Source organism: Chinchilla lanigera, unplaced genomic scaffold (genome assembly GCF_000276665.1).
Source record: "Chinchilla lanigera isolate Chin_1 unplaced genomic scaffold, ChiLan1.0 scaffold00122, whole genome shotgun sequence".
Classification (NCBI taxonomy): Eukaryota; Metazoa; Chordata; class Mammalia; order Rodentia; family Chinchillidae; genus Chinchilla; species Chinchilla lanigera.
The window spans coordinates 2,787,868-2,808,328 of record NW_004955523.1 but is presented as its reverse complement, the minus strand read 5'-3'; the positions used below and the strand labels follow the sequence as shown (position 1 = coordinate 2,808,328).

The following is a 20,461-nucleotide window of genomic DNA, read 5'->3' as shown; positions in this document are numbered from 1 at the left end:
CGTAGATTTAGCCTTGTAAGAGGAGGGGAAATGGGCCTTTTCTTTTTCAGGACTCAGTTCTCTGTGCTAAGGATTGGACTCTCTGTTCTCAACCACAGGGCCTCAGAAGACCCCCATTGTCCATGCTGTGGTTTTGGGCAGGAGCCTTGACCTTTTATACCTTCCTTTCCTCAACTATAAAATGAAGGTGATGTTCCCTCTAGCTGACTAAGGATTTTGAAGTAATCAGATGACCTAGTAGGCATGAAAATTCTTCGAAAAAGTACGAAGTGTTATATATTTGTGAATGTGAACTCACGGCAATGAATGGCTTTCTTATTCTCTGAGGTCTCATAATTCCAAGCTAAGATCAAAAGGGAGTTCTCTCCAGAAGATATGTGCTCTTGGACGGACAAAAATGCAGGAAAATGTGAGGGTCCTGGAGTGCCCACCTAAGGAATTTGAACTTTTCCATCCTGAAGCCACTAGGAGGGTGTTGAAAGCTTTGAGCAGGAAGAGAGTGGATCGGGTGGTGGTGAGCAGAACGCGCTGGGGCCAAGAGAGAGACGCATGGGATGTGTAATCTCAACTTTTGCCGGCAGTTTTTGGAAGAGAGAGTTAAGCCCTGGGAAGTATTGCGAACCTAAGGCTTCCTCTTAGAGCACTTGACTCTTTCTAGAGCCTCCACAGGTTTCAGGAGGGACACAGGACTCAGCCGGCTGGCACAGCTGACTGGTTTGTTTTAAAACCCTCAGAGTAGCCAAGGATATCCCAAGGACTGTGTCCCTGGATCCATTCAATCATTTGCCCAGCTGCTGAGCCATCCATTTCATGAACATCCATTCTCTCATTTGAGTTGGGAGACCTTGACCTACGGGGTGTGAAGTTCTTAAAAGAAAGTCCACAGGAAATAGGAGGGCTGGGTGGCTTTTTGCCACCGGGCAGAACTTGTCTAAGAACACATCATTCTTTACAAGGAAAACAAAATAGGTCACTGAGATTGGATTGGAAATCTGTCCTTCAAATGGACTGACAGTTGGCTTTGATCCTCGCAGGTTTCTGTTCACTAGCTTTCCTAATTGTCTACACTGCACTGCTTTCCGGACCTGCAGTGACTTCAGAGATGCCAGTCCTGCTCTAGCCCCACACTGGCTAGCCTTATAGATTAGGAATTTGAAAAGTATTTGAAATGGGATGTGGCAGTGCACCCCTATAATCCCAGCACCATGGGAGACAAAGGAAGGAGGATCCTAGCCTGAGCCCAGCAACTTGGTGAAACTTTGTCTAAATATTAAAATATTAAAAATGAGCTGGGGATGTAGCTCAGTGCAAAGGCCTTGGGTTCAATGACTAGTACTGCCAACAGCAAAAGTTGCTGGCCGGGAGCAGGAATTTGATCTTCTCTACCACACTAAGATAAGGCTCTCTGTGTGGCTGAGGTTGTTTAAAAATAATTTTCTTGACAACTCGATCTAGGATTGCAACACTATTGGCTGTACTTATGATAAAATAAGGAGGAAAGAGAAGAGTTGTCCTTGGCTTTAAACTCTCAAGAGCCTGGGGGAGCAAATATAGTAGGTAATCCATAAATACTGACTGGTTAAATAAAATTTTGGAATTTAACAAAATTTGGAAATACCCACTAAGTGCCAGATTTTCTGGGCTCTAAAGAATGTTCAGATGCAAATATTAGCTGGTCCTTTACTCTAATATGTCCTCAGTCTAAATTACAAGGCTTCCCCTCAGCCATCATCAATTCGTGGACTGCTCAAAGAACAACTTCAAGGCCAGGATGAAATCTAGGTGACAAAAGAGCTGTGAAAGAGACCAAGTTTTTTACCCATCCTGAGCAGACAAGAAGCCCCTAGTTGTACGTTTCTATTGGTACCTAAATATAGGTTTTAAAAGTAGTGAGATAGAGGAATACAAGGCTTCTAATATTTGTTTTGTGTGAAAGCCAAAGCCCAGTGGAGTTTGCTTTTTATGATTGTCCCTGATTGCACAGAAGAAGTCTTCCGAGCCTGGTAAAGGCCGCTGGTCTTTGCTCCATGGCGGAGTGGTGGCATTGTGTGCCAGTATCACAAGACTGCACCAAGTTTCCTGGAATTAGTGCTCTATCAGAGAGCATTTCCTGGTAGACTCCCATGCCAGACATATTCCAATAAAGAATGCCATGGCACTCCTTGCTCTAGGAGTTACTCACTTGATTCTGTGGGTGGTTTTATTTTAGGGAGATGAACTTTAGAGGGAGGGATATGTTTTCTAGAGAACAAATCATTTGTTCATGATCTGCTATTTCTTTCTACACGGACTAGGAGTTCCTGGAGAGGGGGAATCAGAAAATTAATTTCTAAAATGCTGCTTGTGAACACAGATCTCTTGCAGCAAACCCCATGACCTCACAGAGGAAAAGGAAAATAGTTCTCTAAGTTCATAACTGTGGTGTTTGGTAGGTAAAAAGCAACGTGTGGAACTGTCTTTGAAGTTACTCTTACCGAGGAGTAGTGATGGAAAAGCATGGAAAGGCCTTGCCCTTTGGCCGGTTAAACTGAGTACACAGATGCTTTGATCACTGATTCCAGTACCCTCTTGTGACCTTGAACAATGGCTCTCTTAAAAACTAGAGATCCCCATGGCCTTCTGAGGAGCCAAGGAAACCCCAGTGGAGGCTGCTCATGTAAGATCCACATGATGGCCACCCAAAGCTGTATCCGCAAGGAGTAGTTACCTGTCCTTCACTTACGTGAGGGTCCGTGTGACTGTGGAGTTTTTCTATCAGCTCTTCCACATTTATTAAGCAGAGAAAAGTCCACTTTAGTCCTTCCCACCGTACAATACTCTGTCCGATGGCTCCCATGTTGAAACAGAATTTAATTTTCCCTAGACTTCAGCTAACCATGCCGAAAATCTGAAGACCTCTGGTTAAAAATATTGAAGAGTCTCTTGAAAGGTGAAACCCGAGGATACAGAGTTACTATTCATGTCTTCTGAAAGGTCTGAAAGGCCCATAAGCCTTCAGTGCTTTGCCAGTCTGGGACCTTGTCTCAGAGGATGTTCACAGCTTCCCTCAAGTGTGAGAGACAAAGTGTGTGTGGCCTACAGTTAGGTGAGACACCAAAGCTTGGGCCACCAGACCCCTGGTGTCTTCACCATCGTCATCACCAGTAATGGTGGTTGTGAGTGGTTCTCAAAGGGAATGGTGAGCAGTGGCTACACCTGCCACTGGGGTGGCCTGGATTTTGGATTCAAGAGAAGGCCTCTCACATCTCTGGGCTCACAGAGGGAGGGATTTACTTTCTCTCAGCCAAGCAACCTTGAGTCTTTCTTAGAACCCAAGTCAAAGACAGTGAAAAGCTGCACAGCACAGTGGGAACAGCAGGAGCTCTGGGTTCAAATGCTGCCTCCACTCACCTGGAGTCGTTTCATCTGTCAGAGTTTCCGGACCCTCATCTGAAGAACGGGCTTGTTTGATCCTACCCACTGCTTCAGAGTGACAAGCACCAACTACAGTAGTACAGCTGGACTCTCTTCCCTGAGGCTCTTTGCTTCTGCTGTCTTCTTTTCTCCAGAATCTTCTGACCGTCTTTCTCACCCACATGTCATCTCTCAGAAGGACAGTCACAAAGGACATTATTGTTATTACTTGACATGCATTATCATTTCCATAGTGCTTCTGCTTCTACTTCTACATTTAAAACGTGATTGACAGGGTTAAAAAGGGCCACGTGGAGACCTGAATCAACCTTTGACTCCCAGTCTAGTCGTTCGCCATTGCCGTGCACATCACAGCATGTCCTATCCCGCATTTTCCTTCAGCAGACATGAGGGCCCCAACAGCCCCCAAAACCTGGATGCTATTCCAGCAAGCTGGAGGATGGAGGGTGACGGTGAGACACATCCATTTGCAAAATGAATAATAAGGCACTTGAAAATCACAAGGAGAGCTCTTGGCCACTGTGTGCTATGCCGGCCTAGTAGTTCCCTGCTCCATGAGGGTGGTCTAAAGTGGGGAACGAGATCTGTGCTGGTTTAGGAGCCCCGGCAGAGGAGAGGACATGGAGTGTCTCAAGTGGTACAGCTGCTCCAGCATGACCCAGGGCCCTAGCGTTTCTCTGATTACCTTCCCCACCTCTTGTGATTGTCCCTGTGTTTTGTCTAAAAGGAGAGGTGTCCACATGAGGACTCTCACAGCAAAATATTGATTTGTGGCAGGTGTGGTGTGGAGACAGTGTGTTCTGCTCACTCCCCTGGCTCCCATGGATTCCAGGCTGTACAGATCTCCATTGTTTTTGTTTCTGCCTTAGAATCCCAGGAAAGCAGTGCCTCCCATCGTCAGAGCAGCCTGGTCCAAGAAGGGAAAATGAAGGTGGTGTGTCTCCTCAGGACGGCCCCCTGCACTACGGCTGTCAGCCACTACAGTGGGGTGATTCCCCCCCGACCCACACACACATTGAGAAGTCCCTATGACATTAGGTGTGGTGTCGGGCCCTGTAGCCTTGTTTTTTGATGCACAGAAAACCCTTCTCACCGACCCCAGACAAGATGCCTTTCCACAGGACCCAGAAGCAGATGTGACCACTGGTGCATTCACTTCTTTCCAGCCAGCTCAGTCATCTCTCTTGTCGAAGGTTGGGGGAAGAGGAAGGTAGAAGGAAAGGAGGGAAAAGAAGGAGAGGAGGAGAGAAGGTCGGACAAGATGAGACAAAATAACAGAATAAAAGAGAAAACATCCTTCCCTCCAGCCCGCTAAGAATTCCCTCTCATCTGCAGCTCGGCTGATCTGGCCAGAGGCTCCCTTGCACTTTGCAGATTCTGGATATACATTTCCCTTAAGACCAGTTGTCGGCAGCACAGGGGCACAAAGCAGAGCCCCTCATAAATCAGTGGAGGTCACTGCCAAGAGCTTTGAACACTTGCTGTCCCTGGCAGTGATAAACTCATTGCATTTGGGAAATAGCCAAAGACCCTGGGTCTGATCTTAATTCTCATTCCCAGAAAAATTTCAGCTCTCCGTTCACCCACCCCCTGTTTACTGTCTTTGTGTTTCCTAGACAAAGCTGGCACGGAGGAAGGAACACAGTGCCATAACTGGGCACATCAAAGGCTGCATTTCTTTGTCTGCGGGAAGAGGAGTAGCACAAGGCAGAGTCATGGGAAAGCGAGGCCCAAGCAGAGGGGTGCTGAAGTCACGGCACCGTGGGGGGCATGGGAACCCGCAGAGCTTCCCAGACTGTGTATCGGCGGACTGGAGTCTTGGGTCTGCTCTTAGCGTTCGGTTATTGTTGTTGGGGGGATCTGAGGCTGTCATTTGATGGTGAAGGGCTAGGATGGGAAGCAGGGTGAGACTCACGCTCCAGGACGCTGTACTCTCCCTCCCTCCCTTCTCCCCATCTTGTTCCTGTTAGTATCTGGCTTTGGAGCTGGCCGTGTGACATGGAAGGTGACAGTGACAGTGGTCCCTGAACTGCCACTGGACACACCCCCAGCCCCCCGAAGAGTGGCCCTCTATATGATGTTCTTCCCTCCTTGACCCCTTCATGGTCCGCTTGGTCAGCTTATGCAGCTGTGATACCAGACCTCCTTCCCGTAGTTCCCATCAAATTGGGACACGTGTTTCTCTGTGTCTTCTCAGATCTCCCTATCTTGAAGAGGGATTTTCTACCTAAGTGACCCCCATCCCCCACCCCTGGCAGTGCAGGTCATTCCCAGTTACGCCCAATCATAGAAATTGTACCTATGATTCTTTGCACTCCTTAGCTCCATTGGTAATGTGTATCTTTGTGTGAAAGACTTTGTACAAGTCTGTGGAACCTAACATGTGACAGCAGGACCTGTGTCTGTCTTGTTCAGGCTATAATCTCGGTGCCTGACACAGTGCCTGGCACCTAGTAGATGCTCAGTAAATATTTGCTGAATATTGATTACCTGTTTAGGCATCTGCTTTATCTTGCTCTATTTCAAAGGACAAGGTCTTTCTTTTATTTTTTTATTTTAAATAGACTGAAACCGGGTTTCAAAACAGGTTAGTAGGACAATTACAATAGTTGATACACTGCACACTGTTATCTTCATATTAGTTAATCAGAGCACAAGATATAGGCACAATATCCTGTCTAAACAATATTAGCACAGAACATTCTTTTCAAGGAATTAAGCAACTAGTTGTAAAACTATCTTAACTACCTTGTGTATACATATTTTTTCTTTATCCCTTTCTTCCATATTCATGAGTGAACTAAATCAGACTCATACATGTGAACACTGTATTGTCTCACTAGTGTGGGAAATTGAACAAGCAAATAGGATCTGAAATGTACAATAGATATTGGGAACTGCGAAAAGACTGCGCAAAAGGAAAGACAAACTGCAATGGGGGAAGAGGGAAAGGAAAGTCTTCCTTTTAACGGACTGGGCTTTTCCTGTCTGCGATGAGTCTACAGAAATTAGCTGGATTGGAGGAAATTTGGTTGCCAAGGCTAAAGGGGTTTCCTCACTTCTCTTGAGACAGCAGGAAGATATTGTGAGATATGTACTGAGGATTTAGATTTCTCTGAGAAGTCAGAGCCACAGGCAGAGACCTGTTGTTTGGGAGAGGGATTTGGAGCAAGCCCAAGCGTTAGGAGTGTCAGCCAGACAGAAGCAATGCCTGACACGAGAAGGAGACAGTGAGTCATTTTTACTCCGGGTTAACATTTGTACCCAAGATTTAAATATTAGAATAACTTAAAGAGATGATGCATGAAAGCAAAGACCAAGGATGCCCCTGGTCTGGGCTCTGAGGCTGTCAGGGATGAATGCTCCAAGATGCGTACAGTTCTTTGGGCAGAGTAAAATCCTTACTCTTCCTCCATACAAAGAGCAGGGACTTGATCCAATTATAAACCAAAGCAAGCATGGAGCCTGTAAACTTAATAAACATTGCAAGCATCCAGTGAACCAAGAAACTCTGTATGCTAATGTATTTTCTATTACTTTAATAAAGTACATGAGGTTGATTACTTTATAAAGCAAATGAATTTATTCAGCTTGCAGTTTTGGAGCCTGTATTTGTCAGTTTTCCATTGCTGGGACACACACATGAGCCCCACAACTTAAATGAAAGGTTTACTTCGGCTCTTGGTTTCAGGGGGTTTAGTCCACAGTCATCTGACTTCAAGGCAGAAACATTGTGGCAGAAGGAAATGGCAAAGCAAAGACGCCTACCTCGTGGCACCCAGGGAGCAAGGGAAGAGCTAAAGAGGAAGGGATCAGGCACCAGATATAGTCCCCAAGATCATCCCCATGATCCACCCAGACATACCCAATAAGTGTGCTTTGCAATCTCTCAATGTCTCTCAAACCAATTAAGTTAGTGATCAAGATTGACTATCACACAGCCTGAAAGTCCAAGATAGCACTGTCTGTTGGAACTCTGGTGAGAGCGTTCTGGTTGTGTCACAATACGACAGATAGCATCATGGTGGGAGTGCATACAGGAAGAAGGAGGGATCACAGGGTGAAATAGGAAGCAAGAGGGAGTTGGGGGCCAGGTTTACCCTTTCCATATTAACTCACTTTCTCAGGAACTGAATGGGTCCTGTGAGAACTACATCAATTCTTTCCCCAGTAATATCCTCCAGTGACTTTTCTCTCAGCAGGTCTCAAAGTTCCACCACCTCTCAGCACCACCATGAGGACCAGGCTCCCAGCATCCAAATCTTTAGGATACATGCTCCAACTATACCCAAACATAGCACCATGTAAATTCAACCAAGTCTTTCACCCTGTGCTGGGCATTGTGAATCTATACAAGTTAAAAAGAATACTGCTCCTGCCTCAAAGAATTTAAACAAGAGTACAATGGATTTTTGTGTGAAGTGTTCAGAAAAACATTTCACACCAAGTTTGTTAAGGCAGACCATCAGAGTAGTCTCAGAACCAAGCCACTGCTTAATTTCACTTGAGTCTTTGCAGTGAGTCCATTCCCACTGGGGGGTTACCACTCCATTTCCATAAATAAGGAGGACATCTTAGGAGATAGTTCCAAACAGGACTCATTAGGTTCCAAATGAACTTGGAATGCACAGGCTCCTATGTGTGACAAAGACATATCATACTTCCTGCTTTTACTTTCTTAGTTTTTAATTGACAAGGAAAATTGTGTATATTTGTAGTAGAAGCAGGATGTTTTGATGTTTGTATACATTGTAGAATGGCAAAATCAAGCAGTATAACATGGGGGCTGGGATTTAGCTAAGCGGCAAAGCGCCTGCCTGGCAAGTGCAAGGTCGTGAGTTCAGTTCCCAGTACCAGAAAAAAAAACAAAACAAACAAACAAAACAAAAAAAAAAGCAATATAACATGTGTTAACTCAGATGCTTATTTTTTGGTTAAGAACACTTAAAACCCACTGTTTTAGAGGTTTTCAAGTATACAATATATTTTAATGAAATATAGTCCCTGTGATGTACAAAAGGCATTTTGAACTTAATTCTCCTGTCTAACTGAAATGTTCTGTCCTTTGACCAATATCTTTTTAGTCCTTCCTGCCCCACCAGCCTCTGGAAGCCGCCATTCTACTCTCTGCTTCTGTCAGTTTTATTGTTTTGGATTCCACATATTAGTGAAATCATACCATATTTATCTTTCTGTGGCTGGCTTGTTTCACTTTAGCTAATGACAAGATTTTCTTCTTTTTAAAGGCTGAATTAGACAGATGATAGATGGATAGATACATGGATGGATAGATGATATCACATTTTTTATCTGTTCATCAGTTGAGGAACACCTAGGTTGATTCCATATCTTGGCTGTTGGGTTGCACTTTCTCTTGTGCTGGATATACAGAGAGGCTTGGCAAGACCTGGTCATTCCTCCAGCCGCTTCTGCCCAGGCGTCTCCAGAATGTTCTCCCAACTGATGGGAGGTCTCTTCCTTCTCCTTCCCGGCTCTTTGCTGGGAAGACCAGCAAATGAAGAGGTCCCCAAGAAGCAGTTCTGCCTCTTGGCTGGGCACTCTCTGCTCACTGACCAGCTCTCCATTCCCCCCGAGCACTGGGACCTCTGCCTGGTTTTATGGTGCGGAAGTGGGTGCCATAGGAGAAGATGCTTTCTTCATGAGGCCGCCACTGATTGACAGTCTCGCTCTTCCTCCTAACAGTCCTCTCTTGGGACAGTCAAGTTTTCCTATGTGGCTGAGCTGAATGCCACTTCAATGGATAAATAATTCTTTTTTCACTGACAATGGACCAAGATTTTCCTTCTCCTGATGAGGATAGCTCTGTTAGGAAGAGAACATGCACCTACAGAATTTAGCTAGAAGTCAGGGGTAAAAGTCTTTGCCAAAGCCAGACCATAGATGCATGTGGCAGCCCAGGAGAAGAGGCAGCACCGTGCCACCAATCTGCTCCTCCTGAGTGCTACCCTCAGGCCTGGCATATTTGTCCACATGCCTCATTACCTGGGAGCTAACAGCTCCTTTCCAGGACGAGATGGTGGCTCTAATATACACAAGTTGATACAACTGTATTGTTGCCTGGGGAATCGTTTTTCAAATTGCACTCTCTGTTTATAGGTACTTGCAGACTCACATGCGGTTATAAGAAATAATACAGAGGTGTATTCCCCCCAATGGCAACATCTTGCAAACTATAGGACAATATCACAGCCATAAAATTTACATGGCTATAATCCACTGATGTTAGACTTCACAGATTTACTTGTACTCATACCTGTATATAGTTAGTGTGTATGTAGTTCTGTTCAACTACATATGTGTAAGATGTGTCGATATATAAAACGATCCATCACCAAAAAGATCTTTCCTGTTGCCTTTTATAGCCACCCCTTCTTCCTCTTCCCACCCCCTCCTTAAACCTCTAGGAACCACTAATCTGCTCTCTACTTCCTTCTTTCTTTCCTTCCTTCCTTCCTTCCTTCTTTCTTTCTTTCTTTCTTTCTTTCTTTCTTTCTTTCTTTCTTTCTTTCTTTCTTTCTAGATTCTGTATTTTTTAAAGAGAAAAAAATTTTCAAGACAAGATAATAGGAGGGAAACAAAGGTTAATACATTGTGTAGAATTATCTTTATATTAGCTACACAGAGTGCAGGATATTAGCATTTCATTGTCTAAACAATATTAGCACAAAGCTCTCTTTTCAATGAACTAAGAGGTTAGTATAACTATCATATATATATATAAAACTATCATATATATATATGTCTTTTTGCTTTTTCCTTCTTTCTTTCCTCCATTCCCTCATCCTAGTTGCTCTTTCCATTTGAAGTTTTTTCCTATTTTACAATATCTATTGTACATTTTGGATCTTATTTACTCTTTCAGATTCTCACACAAGTGAGAAAATATGATGTTTACACATGTGGGTCTGGTTTATTTCATTTATGAGTATGGCCTCAAGTTGTATCAATTTACCTATAAAGGTCTCTAGTTTATCCTTCTTTATAGCTGAATAGTACTCCACTGTATAAAAAGACCACTTTTTTTTAAATCCATTTCTCAGTTGATGGGCATTTGGGTTGTTTCCAAGATCTAGCTATTACAAATTGTGCTGCTATAAACATGTGTGCACATATATCACTGTGGTATGTTGTTTTTAATTCTTCTGGGAAGATACCCTAAAGGAGAATAGCTGGGTCAAATGGGACCTCTAATCCTAGCTTTTTGAAGAATCTTTTTTTTTTTTTTTTTTGGTACTGGGAATTGAGCTCAGGACCTTATGCTTGCTAGGCAGGCGCTTGTGCCACTGAGCTAGATCCCCAACCTCCGCTCTGATTTCTACAGTGGCTGCACCAGTCTACACTCCCACCAACAGTGGAGAAGGGTTTCTTTTTCCCCACAGCCCCTCCAGCATTTGTTATTGGTTGATTTCTTCATAAGAGCCATTCTTTCCGGGGTGACATGGACTCTCAGTGTACTTTTAATTTGCATCTCTTGAATGACCAGTGATATTTTTTCATATATTTATTTGCTCTTTGTATTTCTTCATTTGAGAAGTGTGTATTCATCTCAGATGCCCATTTTTGGATTGTGTCTTTAAATTTGGGAGGTCTGATTTTCTTGAGTTCTTTATATGTTCCCAATAGTAATCCTTTGTCTGAGGAACAGCTGGCAAACATTTTTTCCCACACTGTGGGATGTCTCTTCACTCTGTTGGTGGTTTCTCTTGCTGTGCAAAAGCTTTTTAATAAGATGAGATCCCAGTCCTTGTTTCTTTGTGACAGTTCCTGTGTGAACAGGGTCTTATTCATAAAGTCTTTGCCTGCACCAGTGTCTTCAAGAGCTTTACCTATTCTATCTTCCAGCAGGTTTAATGTTTCTATTTTAATATTTAGATCTTTGACCCATTTCAAATTTAGTTTAGTGCAAGGTGAAAGATATGGGTCCAATTTTAATCTTCAGCACTTGCAAAGCCAACTTTTCCAGCACCATTTATGAAAGAGGCTTTCTTCCAGTGAATGTGTTTGTCACCTTTGTCAAAGATAAGATGGCTGAGTATGTCTGGAGTGGTTTCTGTATCTTCCAATCTGTTCCATTGATCTTTAGGTCTGTTTTTTGCCAGTACCATGCTGTTTATATCACAGTAGCTTTATAGTATAATTTCAAGTCAGAGATTGTGATGCCCCTTGCCGTGCCTTTGTTGCCCAGAATTGCTTTTGCTATTCTAGATCTCTTCTGGTTCCAGATGAATTTTCAGATTGTTTTCTCTAATTCAGTGAGATATGCTATTGAAATCTTAATTGGAATTGCATTAAATCTGTATAACAGTTTTGGAAGTGTGGCCATTTTCACTATATTGGTTCTTCTTACCCAAGAGCTGAGGATATCTTTCCATTTTCTGATATCTTCTTCAATCTCCTTTTTCAGAGTACTGTAGTTTTCAATGTATAGGTCTTTTACATCCTTCATTAGATTGATTCCTAGGTATTTCATTTTTTGGATGCTATGTTTTTCCCTCATTTCTCTTTCAGTGAGTTTATTATTCATATACAGGAAGGTTATTGATTTTTAAGGGTTGACTTTGTATCCAGCTATGCTACTGAATTTGCTTATTAAATCTAGCAGTTTTTAGTGGAGTTTTGGGGGTCTTCTACGTAGAGTATCATGCCATCTTCAAATAATGGTAATTTAATGTCTTCATTTCCTGTCATTATTCCTTTTCTTTCTCTTGCTTATTGCTCTCGCTAAAGTTTCTAGGGTTATATTGAGTAAGAGTGGAGACAGTGAGCATCCTTGTCTTGCTCCTGATTTTAGAGAGAAAGCTTTCAGTTTTTGTCCATTTAGTATGATGTTGGCTGTTGGTGTGTCATAGATGGCTTTAACAGATTGAGATAAAGACCATCTGTTCCAATTTTCTGTAGGGTTGTTATCATGAATGGGTGCTGGACTTTGTCAAAAGCTTTTTCTGCATCTATTGAGATATAATTTTTGTCCTTGGCTCTGTTAATATGGTATATTACATTTATTGATTTATGTAAATTGAACCATCCCTGCATGCCTAGGATGAATCCCACTTGGTCATAGTATGTAATCTTCTTGATGATTTGCTGCATTCTGTTTGCCAGTATCTTATTAAGGATTTTTGCATCTATGTTTGTTAGAGAGATTGGCCTACAATTGTTTATCTCAGTTGGGTCCTTCTCTGGTTTTGGTATCAGGGTAATGCTTGCTTCCTGAAATGAATTTGGGAGAATTTCTTCCTTTTCAATTTCATTAAAGAGTTTGAGAAGTAGTGGTGTTAAGTCTTCTCTAAATTTTTTGTAGAATTCAGCAGCAAATCTATCAGGGCCTGGGCTTTTCTTTGTTGGTAATTTTTAATTACATCTTCAGTTTCATTGATTGATATCAATGCATTTAGAATTTTTATATCTTCTGATTCAGCTTTGGTAATTCATATGTATCTAGGAATCTGTCCATTTCTTCTGCATTTTCCATCTTATTAGAATATACGTTTTCAAAGTAGGTATAGATGATCTTCTAGTCTTTGCGGTGTCCATTGTGATTTCACTCTTTTCATTCCTAATTTCATGGATATTAGCCTTTTCTTTCCTTTTTTTGGTAAGGTTGGCTAAAGGTTTGTCATTTTATTTAATCTTTCAAAGAGCCAACTCTTTGATTCACTGATTCTTTGTATTTTTTTTTTTTAGTCTCAATGCATTACTTTCTGTTCTGACCTTTATAGTTTCCTCCCTCATATGAGCTTTTGGCTTAGCCTGCTCTTGTTTTTCTAGGAGTTTGAGGTTCACATGAAGTTGTTTATTTGTACTTGCTCTGTTTTTCTGATATGGGTGTTCACTGCTATAAATTTCCCTCTTAGGACTGCTTTCATTGTGTCCCACAAGTTCCAGAATGTTGTATTGTCATTATCATTTAATAGTAGAAACTGTCTAATTTCTTTAATTTCCTCTGTGACTCATTGCTATTTAATTTCCATGTGTTTATGAAGCTCTTGTAGTTTCTTTTGCCATTGATTTACAATGTCACTACATTGTAGTGTGATAATATGTGTAGGATAGTTTTAATTCCTTTGCATTTTACTTAAGCATGTACTAGTATGTGGTCTGTTTTTGAGAGTGTTCCATGTGCAGCTGAGAAGAATGTGTATTCTGATGTTGTGGGGTAGAACACTCCATAGACATCTACTAGGTCCATTTGTTTAAAAGTTTGGTTCAGTACTAGTATTTCATTGTTGATTTTTTGCCTAGTTGATCTGTCTTTTTGTGACAGTGGGGTATTGAGATTCCCCTGGTACAACTGTATTAGTGCTTATTTGATATTTCATGTCTATTGATATTTGGTTTATATTGTTGGGCTGCCATCCTTCAACTTTCAGTCTGTGAATTTCCTTTTGAATTAAATGTGTTTCTTGTATGCAGCATATTGTTGCATCTTGCTTCTTGATCCATTCTGCTAGTCTTGCATCTTTTGGTTGGTGAATTGAGACCATTAACATTGATAATTATAACTGATATTTATTGACTTATTCATGATTCTGATGGCCTTTGTTTTATAGGTGATTTATTTCTTTTCCCTAACAGCTTCTGAGATTCTATTGTGTTGCATTTCTCAAATCTTGACTCTGATAAGCCTGTAGATTTTTTTTATCATTGCTAATTAGAATTGTATACGCCTCACTTACCTGTATGTCAGATTCTTTTTCTCTACCAGGGAAGTTTTCTGCCATGATGTCTGTGAATGGTATTTTTATATCATTTGTGCTATCTCCTTCCTTTCCATTACCTCCAATCTGTCTTCTTCTTTGCCTCATCTTGCAGCTGCTGTATTGACTTCTCATGGTCCCTTGTTATCTTTAAGAAATCTTTCTTTTCATAATCACTAACACAAGCCTGTCTTCTATGTCTGAGATCCTGTCCTCACATTGGTTTAATCTGCTGTGGATACTTTCAATGGAATTTTTATTTTCCTGCATGTATACTTGAATCTGCCTTATGGATTCCATTTCTTTCCTATGCTGAACATTCATGGCTTCTATAATTTTCTTGAGCTCCTCTATTTTTGTCTGTATCTGCTCTAGAGTCACTAAATATGGTTTTCATTGTGAACACCATCTCTGTAGTTATCTGAGAAATTATTTCTGATTTGATTGTTTTCTGGAGCCTCATCCAATTGCTTTCTTGTTACCTCTTCAAAGAAGCTAGGTAGGTGGCTTTGGGATTGTCCCACCTCATTACCCCTTGGGTTTGCCTTTGGTGAACTGGATGTCTGGGGTTGCATCTTGTTCAAGTGTCTTCTCGTTCTCTTTTATTTTTTCAGTTTAATTCCTGAGATGACCCTTGTAAATTGCCTTTAGTGTGTTGCTTTATTACTAGTGTTTAGAACCATTAGGAAATGACTACTTCTCTGAGCTATCTTCCAGGTGTAGCTGGTTTTGGGGTTTTCAGTCTGTTGCAAGATCCTACATCTTCAATTTGTTGGGGATGAGAAGTTGCTGCCTGTTTGGTCCCGCCCCTGATTCTTTGGCACTGTGCCACAGTATTTTCTGTCAATCTCAGTCTTAGAATACCTGGAAGAACAGCTGCTTAGAACAATTGTGTCACTTTTGGCTATAGTGGTACCATCAACAATGCCAATGGCCTCAAACACAGCCTAGAAAATGACAAACTGAGTTAACCATTAATTTGCCACCTTTAACTGTATGAACCAGATTTTTGGTTATACAACAAAATCTAAAACAAACCAGAAAATTATATACAGTATACAAGTCCTTAATATGCCAATTTTGCCCTCAGGGGTTAAATTTTAAAATAGGTCAGGGAGAAAATAGAGATATGGAAGAAAAGGAAGAGATTAGAAGTAAGGCTGGAGGACAAAGGAGGATTGTGCTACCTTTGGGAAACTGGTGCAGAAGACTGGAGGGAAAGAGAAGAGGAAGAGATAAAAAGAAGAACAGAACAAAACTTCACACTCATAAAAACAAGGTCAAACAATGTAGAAAAAAACCCACACAGAAACAAAAAACAAATGAGAGAGAGATAGAGAGAGAGAGAGAGAGAGAGAGAGAGAGAGAGAAGTCCACTTCCAGATATGTCTCTGCTGTCACTGGTAGACAACATGTGGAGGCAAAGTGCTGATCTGCGTTGATTTATCCCAGCGAGCCAGCAGTAGCTTTTTGGGGGGAGTAGTGGATAATCACAGCAAGCCTGCACCTCCTGGATTAGACCAGACTCATTTGGCCTGCAGCCTTCAGTGTGCCTTCCATGAGCCTGAACGCAGCTGAGAGCCACTAGAGGGAGCCCACAGACGTTCTGAGTTCTAAGCTCAGTCGGCCCAGTCCAAGATGGCTCCCAGCCAATCAGTCTGTTGGCGCAACTGAGCCCTCAGCACTCAGTGCCAGCTAGTGCAGTCCTTTACTTCTGGTGCTCCCCTCCACTGCTGTATCTCTCTGTGAAGGCCTCTAGGGTCACCAGCAGTCACCTAGTGTCTACAGGTTTGAACTGCTCCTCTTGAGCAGTGAGTCCCATCTCAAGGAGAAGGCACTCCTAGCTACCTCCTCCTTCTTCATTGAAGTTTCTCTCTTCACTCTCTCTGTGGGCTTCAGTTCATGCTTCAGATCCTTCCTGGGTCCAGGGGACCCACTTCCCTCTTTCTTGTCTTCCTCACATTGCTATATTCCAACCTCTGGTCCATGACACTGAGAGAGGCTCTTTCTGGGCTGCTCGCCACTCCACCATCTTGGTGCTCCTCCCTTCTCTTTCTATAATTTGTCAAGAATGTTATATAAGTGAAGTCATAGGGTGTGTAACCTGGGGATTGGCCTTTTCACTCATAATTCCCTTGAGATTCTTGAGCAAGTTATTAAGTCAATAATTTGTTTCTTCTTATTGCTGTGCCTATGATTTTGATCATTTCCCACCCCAATGTGACACCCACATCCAATTAAAAATCCTTTGGGAGATAATCTTCAAGCATCTTTTACTCTAAGAGATGAAATATGATTTGGGGAAGTGTTTGTTGTTTTAGATTCCACATGTAAGTGAGATCATATCATGTTTATCTTTCTGTGACTGACTTATTCTACTTAACGTATTATACTGTAGATTCATCTGTGTTTTGGTTAATGACAAGATTCCCTTCTTTTTAAAGGCTGACATATATATGTGTGTGTATATATATATACACATACACACACACACACACACACACACACACATATATTCAATCACACTGTAGCCGTTCATCAGTTGATAAACACCTAGGTTCATGTATGTGAGAGAGGTGAGACACTGCAAGTTTTCTAGGCTTATACAAACATGCTTGGCTTGTCTCCCCCCAAAAGTGACTAATGGGGTTGTTTTTCCTGTAGCTTCGGTTGAAACTTCTTTTTTGTGTTCCTTCTTCTCCAGGAGCACATCTACAAGCTGATGAAAAGTGACAGTTATGCCCGCTTCCTCCGGTCCAATGCTTACCAGGACCTGCTGCTGGCCAAGAAGAAGGTATCTTTGGGCAAAGCAGGCTTGCCTTTCTCAGCACTTTCCACTCTTGCCTGCTGCTTGCTGCTGGTGTGAAATGAGAATATCATCCCTTGGGTTTTATTTATTTTCTCTTTTCTCCTTTCCTTTCTCTATCTGCTCCCCTCCAAGGGAAAACAGTGAGGATTATCACCAGCCCAGCCCTCCCCTAAGGTCCGGGTCTATGTCCCCATTGCCTCCCTCTGCATGCTTTGCCCATTGGGAAGGGCATATGAGCAAACACTTCATCCACAGTTGCTCAGCACAGAAGGAAATCCTTTAGGACACCAAAGGATCCTTCACTGCAAAATCCAACCCTCTCCTCGCAGACCTCCTTTCCCTGAGCAGTTTAGAGATGACTGTGAGGCAAGGGTTGGGACACCCCTCCACTGGACAGAAGACCTCATCAGTTCCAGGGGGTCCACCTGGTATCTGGAGTCGTGCCCAGGATTGGTCCCTCTTTAACGCATCCTTGCTCGCCCTCACCTGCCCCACAGTGTTTCCCTTTTCTTTCAGCCAAAAAGTATCCACCCAGCTCCTTCCTCCTCCTCCAGCTAGAATGGAGTCATGGCTCCCTGCAGCTCTTGGAGTCATGGGCCTGGGCTCCTGGGGACCCCCGACATGTAGGTGATGAAGGTGACTGAAGCAGGAAAGCCTCAGCTGGGTTTCTGAAGGGAGGGAAGAAAGAGTAGGGCGGGGAATGGGGCTGGCAAAGGAGAGCCAAGAGACAGAGCTTGTGACTCCAGAATGCCTGCCCACCCCCCATACTTCCCATCTCCCATCCAAGGCCCAGGTAGGTTACAGGGGGCTCGAGCTGCAAATTCCATGATTTCTAGGCCATGCCACTTAGGAACACACGGATCCCTTTTCTTCCCCCCTGTCGGCTTCTCAACTCCAGTCCCAAGTACGTGATTGTCCACCCACAGGCTCCCTGTTGGGCCACCTCTCAGCTTCCTAACCCGCTCTGTCTTCTGTCGACCTCGTGTGCCAGGAGGTCATCTCATGTGTCTGTGTACATAGTTGGTACCACTATCTCCAGAGCCTAGGAGAGCATCTCTGTCCTGCCTGCTGCCTTCGGTATCCCCAGAAGAGCTTTACTAGTGTGAGAAGGAGCAAAGGACTTGAGGAATGTCAAGATTGTCAGAATCCCAGCACTCTTCTTTCCTATATCCCTCCTTCACGTGTAGTTCTTGAATGGAAAATGTGGCACCTGGTTTCTTGCAAACTCCCTTGCTGCAGGATGGCAGTAAATCCAGGTCTTCATGGAAGGGGGAGCTACAAATTACCCCCACAAATTAGTCTGATGCCCATTTTTTGAGAACTGGGGGAAGAGCCATGTTATGGAACTCTAGTCCAGATCTCAGAGAGAAGTTCAAAGTAAGTTCTTGTTATGATTCAAGTCACCTGAAGTCATCATAGTTTGGGAACATTCCAAGGCAATTGAATCAGTCTGGGCTTTGCCTGTGTATCTGCAGGAGGAGAAGTCTGAGACCTCCCTGTAGGTGTGAACACCAGGGAAGATGCGCTCCCACCCAGGACATGGGCTGAGCTGCCTGAGCCTATGGCTCCTCCCTACAAAAGGAAAATTCAGGGGAGGTCAGTTGAGGGAGAGGAACCAACAGCCTTCCTGAGAACTGTGACAAGCAAAGTTCACAATTTTCCTCCCAGCCCTTAAATTAAGGGATATTCTTAAGGCAAAAAGCCCTTTCGGATGCCAACAACCTTTCAATATTGAAGGAGTTGCTTCCCCAAACAGTGACGAAACCTACTTTTCCTTCCATTGCTTCTTGAGGGGCTCCAGGCGCAGATGGGATTTGTAACTCAGCACCTTTAAGCAGGCGTAGAGCATCTTCTGGTTTCAAAGGTGGGCTCGCTATTTGATATTAAAGTCCAGATCATAAAAGGCAAGGGAGATCCACAGCCTCCAGCCAAGAGAATATGAATTGGCCTGTGGCTCCTGCTGAGAGCAGCCCCTGATGGTCTCTAAAAGCACAACTTTCTAATTCTTTTTCTCTTATTCTTCCCCTTTTCTGATATTTTCAGAGGAAATGGTAGTTGCTCTGAAAAACCAAATTTTCACAGGGTAGGTGAGATGGTTTGGGGAGCTACTCCAGAAAAATTAAGTGCTAATGATGATGAGATTCCAGGGTAACTCCAGGGTCTGTTTAAGGCCAATGTCTGCTCTCTATGAGTAGCAATTTGGTGACCAGGCAATGAGAATAACAGGCACAGAATACTGGATCTTGGACTGGCCTGACTTGAACTAAATCTGTGCCACACTGGCTGTCCACGGGATTAAAGTCAAACCCTGCCATCCCTGGAATGGAGTCCTGGTATGTTCCCGGGGCCAAGCAAGCATCCTTCAATTCCTTGTACGAGGAAAAGCCAAGCCCCGCTCTGTGGTATGTCATCCATGTTGTGTTTTCCTCTGCGACCTCATGTCCGTCTTCCATCAGCTAGCTGAGCAGGTGGGGTCGTGGCTGTCAAGGAAGTCCTCCAACTTTACCCACTCCAGCAGATGGCTGCCTTTGGCCTGCCCCTCTGCTCCTAGCACATCCTGCAGACCGTAGACACCTGGCTGCTTCTCCAGTCCCAAGCTGCTGTTGTCTGCTGGGTACATGTGTGTCCACGCAAGTATGTGTGCTCTCCCAGCCGTGGGCTCAGGACCCTGGAGCAGGGCTGTAACATAAGTGGGATGGAATTCTACTCTTCCCAGGTAGGAAACTAAGGGGAAGGGCCAGGCACACCTCACACCCGACCTTCCCCGAGAGCAGAGAGCAGCCGGGCTTAGGAGAATGTTCCAGGGCTTTGCCTTCACTTGCCCCTGTCCTGGGAACCTCAGCTAAAAGTTCCCCGGGGAGGTTCCTGAGCCTCCCGCATAGTGAGTATACCTTGGAAGTGTCACCTGCCTGGGGATCAAGAGAGCATTTCCTGTCCAGAGCACTCCCGTGTTCAGAGGCCGCAGACCCTCTGTCACTGCCAAGGATGTGAGTAGACCCTCAGGACACAGGTGGCTAACTTTTCTCTGGGCAGTAAAATCTCAAGAGAGAAAAGGATCCTGGCCCAGACGGGAGGATGAGTCACGACTTCACTAGGGGCGGAGGGCGTGGCTCCCTGAACACCCCGCCCCCTGCAGCCCTAAACCCTGCATGGCTGCCTGGGGCGTCCAGGAAGCACCCACCCAGGGCCCTGCGAGTGAGCACAGGCAGGTGAGACAGTGAGCAGACAGCTGGAAACTAGTGGCTGTCATCTCGCTTAAAGCCCCACGGCACCATTCTCGGCCCCTGAAGAAGCAAACTCCGCTCTCCCGACTGCTTCCAGGAGGCAGCGCCCTTGCTCCTGGGCTTGTTTCCTGTCTCTCTCATTGGCTCTGCCAACAGCTCTGGCTGCTTCTCCTTTCCCGTTTTTCGCCCCATTTGGCTTCTGCGTTTTGTTCTTTAGCTGTGGCTGCTGCTGTTTGGAAACCACGCGTACGCTGAAGACTTTTTTTTTTTTTTGTTCTGTATTTTTCTTCCTGCCT

General features: G+C 43.8%; 1 protein-coding gene across 4 annotated transcripts in view; it reads left to right on the top strand.

Annotated features, from left to right (window-relative positions):
* The window catches only part of Rgs6 (regulator of G-protein signaling 6), a 603,709-nt gene that overhangs the window by 558,523 nt on the left and 24,725 nt on the right, over positions 1-20,461 (top strand). For all 4 annotated transcript variants that reach the window (XM_005409440.2, XM_013507178.1, XM_005409443.2 and 1 more), the window contains one exon: positions 16,837-16,926. In XM_005409440.2, coding sequence (XP_005409497.1) covers positions 16,837-16,926 — 90 coding nt within the window. The remainder of the gene's footprint in view (positions 1-16,836; positions 16,927-20,461) is intronic.